The 4,792-nt window shown below is 35.5% G+C and overlaps 2 protein-coding genes across 3 annotated transcripts in view; both read left to right on the top strand.

The window, feature by feature from the left end:
* The window catches only part of LOC125847058 (uncharacterized), a 12,874-nt gene extending 11,041 nt beyond the window's left edge, over nt 1–1,833 (top strand). For both annotated transcript variants that reach the window (XM_049526761.1, XM_049526760.1), the window contains exons 14-15: nt 725–793; nt 1,257–1,833. In XM_049526761.1, coding sequence (XP_049382718.1) covers nt 725–793; nt 1,257–1,529 — 342 coding nt within the window. In that variant the 3' untranslated portion in view covers nt 1,530–1,833. The remainder of the gene's footprint in view (nt 1–724; nt 794–1,256) is intronic.
* A 602-nt stretch (nt 1,834–2,435) lies between these two features.
* LOC125847068 (UDP-glycosyltransferase 83A1-like) lies at nt 2,436–4,792 on the top strand. Its single transcript, XM_049526777.1, has 2 exons — nt 2,436–2,991; nt 3,647–4,792. Exons 1-2 carry the CDS (start codon nt 2,511–2,513, stop codon nt 4,594–4,596), a joined length of 1,431 nt encoding a protein of 476 aa, XP_049382734.1. The 5' UTR covers nt 2,436–2,510; the 3' UTR covers nt 4,597–4,792.

Raw genomic sequence — 4,792 nt, 5'->3', positions numbered from 1 at the left:
CCCCCCCCCCCCCCCCCCACACACACACACACACAGAGGACATGACATCTGGAGCATGCACAATTTTAATAAGGGTGAACTCAACATCGGGAAATGATACCATGTTAAGAAATTGATCTTGGGACAAACTCAACCCCAAAAGCGAGCTCACGGGGTGAGGATTGTCCAAGCAAAACAAAGAGACCACCCATCCCTTTTGCCACCGATGTGGGACCCGTCATACCTTGAAAGCAGAGTAATTCCACACAAATTTCTTTCTTTGTGACTGGGGCCCAATGAAACTGTTAAACTTGAATTTTTCACATACAATTTCAACGGTAGAGGTCAATTATCAGAGTTTAAGTTTGCAGAGTACGTAATGATCTTCAGTTGCTCTATTGTACATTAGGTATCTTAAGTGTCTAGCAAATTTCGTAGTTATATCTGAGCTTTAATTTTTTTTTTTCTAAATGACTTGAATATTAGTTGCCATGGACTATTTAGAGATGAGCCTAAATGGACTGAGAATTCATCTAGCCGACTTCAACTTACTTTGAGGAGTGTTTATTGTTTGTATGCACTATTTAATTGCAATTTTTATCTGCTTCGTGAGCTGAAAAGTAATTTGCTTTCATGCATTTACTCACTGATTGCTGCAAATTGGATAATGAATGTTATTCTGATTCTGACATGCTAATACCAAATATCTTATCATGTAATAACAAATAATATTCCTGTCTTTCAGGGCCACTGGCCATTTCCTCGGGACAAGCTTACACAAGGATATGCATACATTTTAACCCACCCTGGAACGGTAATCTTTGTTTTCTTTGATTTTTGTGGTAGATCTTTAAGTAGGAGAAGAGAAAAATTTGTTCTCCAAAGTAAATTGAGTGGCTAAAGCTCCCTTGTTTTTTCTTTTACCAAATAACCTTTAGTTTCCTTTCACCCTTGTCCTACATTAGTAGCTTTTAAACTAGAAAGGGCCTAGTGAGATCCAAACTGAGTACATGAGTGTGCTGCCGGAACTGTGGAATCCTTACACACGTACAAAGAGCTCTTTAACTTATGTTGTCATGCTATAACCTAGTCTTACTAGCTCTTACCTATGCCAATTTTTGTTTTTTTTTTTATGTATATGTAATGTATTTATGTATGGATCACACTCACAAGATTAAAGCATATCCATATATAATTCCAATATAGATGGTTATATGAGCCCTCAATCTTGAGTTAAAGCTCAAAAGAGATCCTAATTCCTATTCATTTGTTTGCAGCCTGTAATATTTTACGATCATTTCTATGAATTCGGAATCCGTGATGTCATAAACGAGTTAATTGAGGCGCGGAGGCGAGCTGGAATCCATTGCCGTAGCCCGTTAAAGATATATCATGCAAACGGTGATGGTTACGTTGCACAGATTGGAGATACTCTTGTGATGAAACTTGGTCATTTGGACTGGAATCCTTCCAAAGAAGTACATCTGGATGGTACCTGGCAGAAATTTGTTGATAAAGGACCAGAATATCAAATATGGCTCAGGCAATAATACTGCATAGTTCTAGACTTGCATGTTCTTATTGAGATTCTGTCCATATAAATGCTTTTATGTTGTAACTATAATACATCATACCTCATATCAGAGATTTTGAATTCCTGCATCAGTCGATGAGAATTAAAAAAAAAATTGATTCTGGGGCGGGCCTATCGTTTGAGAAGGGTTATTTATGATGTTATTGGTTGTATTCTTACATTATTATTCACTGTATAATAATCATCACGTTATCATTTGTTGCATAAACAATATGTACATCATATTTGTTGAGAATATCATTAACTAATAAAACTGTGCTCTGTCTAACAGTTTAAGCTTTTAGATAAGATGGTTACACACTTCAACATGGTATCAGAGCAACAAATATATTCTATACATATCTTAATTTCACTTGCTATCCCTTTGACGTCATTGACATACTTAATAATATTGTTGTTGATTTCTAGTCTATCTCTAGAATAATAAGTCAATTATTTCTGGTACGCAACTTTATTTTTGATATATCAGCTGGGGCCTTATTTTGGATCCGATCTCTTTGTTTATGAATGGTAAAGCTGTCGTTACTCTGTTTGGACTTCAACCCCATTATTAAATTTGCCCCAAATAAGACGAACTTGACAATTAAATAGTGAAAAATTATTGTAGTCTGGTGTAACAGAAATGGTATAAGAATTAAGATTCCTCAACTTCAATGTCACACACAAAACACCAAAGTTGATAATTATTGTATTTAACTTATATGATAAGACAAACTATTTGATAATTGTTGACAGTACTCTCTTATTATCTTATTCTTCGATTTTGGTATTACATGTTATTTACTTTATTTCAATTATCGCGTTATTACTATTGCTCTCTTCATTTTGCGAAATGGTCCAAATTTACCCCTCATTGGACTATATAAATTTCCAACTCTCTCCACCAAAATATGACCTTGCAAGTTATCATTTGAACATCAAAGATTAAGAAACAAGAATGTGCAAACTACACATATTGATGATACCATATCCAGTACAAGGCCATGTTATTCCCTTAATGCAGCTAGCTCAATCCTTAGCCAAATATGGCTTCAAGATCACTTTTGTCAACACAGAGTCCACACACAAGAGTATTCTAACTTCTTTATCAGGAAAAAATAGTTTGCATGATCAGATTCATCTGATTTCAGTTTTAGATGAATCAGAATCAGGGGACGATAAGAATGTGCCTGGTAAATTATCTGAAGCAATCTTTAAAATCATGCCTGGAAAAATTGAGAAGTTGATTCAACAAACTAATGAATCAGAAGACGAAAGGATCACTTGTATTATTGCTGATCAGAGCCTTGGATGGGCTCTGGAACTTGCAGACAAAATGGGAATCAAGAGAGCAGCCTTCATAACTGCTGCAGCTGCTAATTTGATACTTGGATTTAACATTCCAAAGTTGATTGATGATGGCTTAATTGACAATGATGGTAAGTAATTTTCTACTAATCTATGTTTTTATGTTTGGATTAAGTTATATTACTGACTTGTGTAAAGTTTTTTTTACAATATCGGTGTAGTTTAGTATGTGATATGTTGTATAACGCCTTCCTGAAGTTCGATAGAATGGCGAAGTAAGGCAAAACAACTGAATCCCCTGTGATTACTTTTCCCAACTGATCGAAAGCCTGTTCAGTACGCTAGACTAGATTGTCAGTACTGGCCATACTGGTGGGCTTTTGGCAGGTAAAAAGCAATCACCAAAAATTAAAGTCAGTTGTTTGTCTATTGTTGCCCTTCCAGGACACTTTAGGAAGGCACCGCCTAACCTGTAGGGGCGGAGCTAGTAAGGGCCCAGGGGTTCATCCAAACCTTCTTCAGCGAAAAATTGTACTGGTTATACATGGTTAATTTTTTTTTTTATGTATATATATAGTAGACGTTGAACTCCCTTAAATTATTCGCGTGTTTACTTTTTCATATTTTGAACCCCTTGGTGGAAATCCTTGTTCCACTACTGCTAACCTGTATGAAGTTACTAATTCTTACGAGGTTAACAATATCATAGAGATTTACTCATATCATCAGTGCATAAAACGTAAACTTTGTATCCACAAGTGAAATTTTTTTAAACCTATAATGCAGGGACTCCAACAATAAAAGATCATACTTTTCAGTTTGAACCAACTATGCCAATCATGAACACATCAGATTTACTTTGGACAAGCATGGGGAATTCAACAATGCAGAAAATCATATTTAACATGTTGGTTCACAACAATAAATCTGTGAAATCAGCAGAATGGCTTATTTGCAACTCAACATATGACCTTGAACCAGGAGCCTTCAAATTAGCACCAGAGATAATGCCTATAGGTCCACTTTTGTCAATCAACTCTCTCGAATCAAGCACGTTGCCTCTTGAAGCAGAACCCCGTATTTCTTCTAAAGAATCTCCTAATTCACTAGCCGGATCCTTCTGGCCCGAGGACTCAAGTTGCCTAAACTGGCTTGATCAACAACCATTATGCTCAGTTGTGTATGTAGCCTTTGGGAGCTTCACAATATTCAATGAAACTCAGTTTCAAGAATTGGCATTAGGGCTTGAACTATCAAACAAACCATTCTTATGGGTTGTGAGAACTAATACTCTAGATGCTAAAACTGATATTTTCTTGAAAAAAATTGTAGATAAAATAGGGAGGCAAAAAGGGAAAATAGTGAGTTGGGCACCACAACAAAAGGTGTTAAGTCATTCTAGTATAGGTTGTTTTGTTAGTCATTGTGGTTGGAATTCTACAATAGAAGCAATAAGTAATGGGGTTCCAATATTGTGTTGGCCTTATTTTGCTGACCAATTTATGAACCAAAGTTATATTTGTGATATATGGAAAGTTGGATTGGGACTTAAGAAAGGGGAAAATGGGATTATTAGTTGTGGAGAAATTAAGGATAAAGTGGAACAATTGCTAGGTAATGATGTATTCAAGAAAAGAGCTATGCAAATCAAGGAAACGAATATGAGTTCAGTGAAAGAAGGTGGAAAGTCTCACCAGAATTTGATAAATTTTATTGAATGGATTAAATCATCATAGGAAATTGAAGGAAGATTTGTGTTTTTTTTTGCTTAAATTCATGTATTTTTATGTTGTTGTAGTGTGGTTTTATCATTTTGTTACCAAGTGTGTTATGTTTTTTTTATTGTAATTTGTTTCTCAGTTTGTAAACTCATTTGTCCAAAATAGTGTCAGAATCAACAACGTTAAGCACCATCTTGGACCACAGGAGGCA

The sequence above is a fragment of the Solanum stenotomum genome, chromosome 12 (genome assembly GCF_019186545.1).
Source record: "Solanum stenotomum isolate F172 chromosome 12, ASM1918654v1, whole genome shotgun sequence".
NCBI classification, from domain to species: Eukaryota; Viridiplantae; Streptophyta; class Magnoliopsida; order Solanales; family Solanaceae; genus Solanum; species Solanum stenotomum.
Note: the sequence above shows the minus strand (reverse complement) of the source record. Positions and strands in the feature narration are given on the sequence as shown.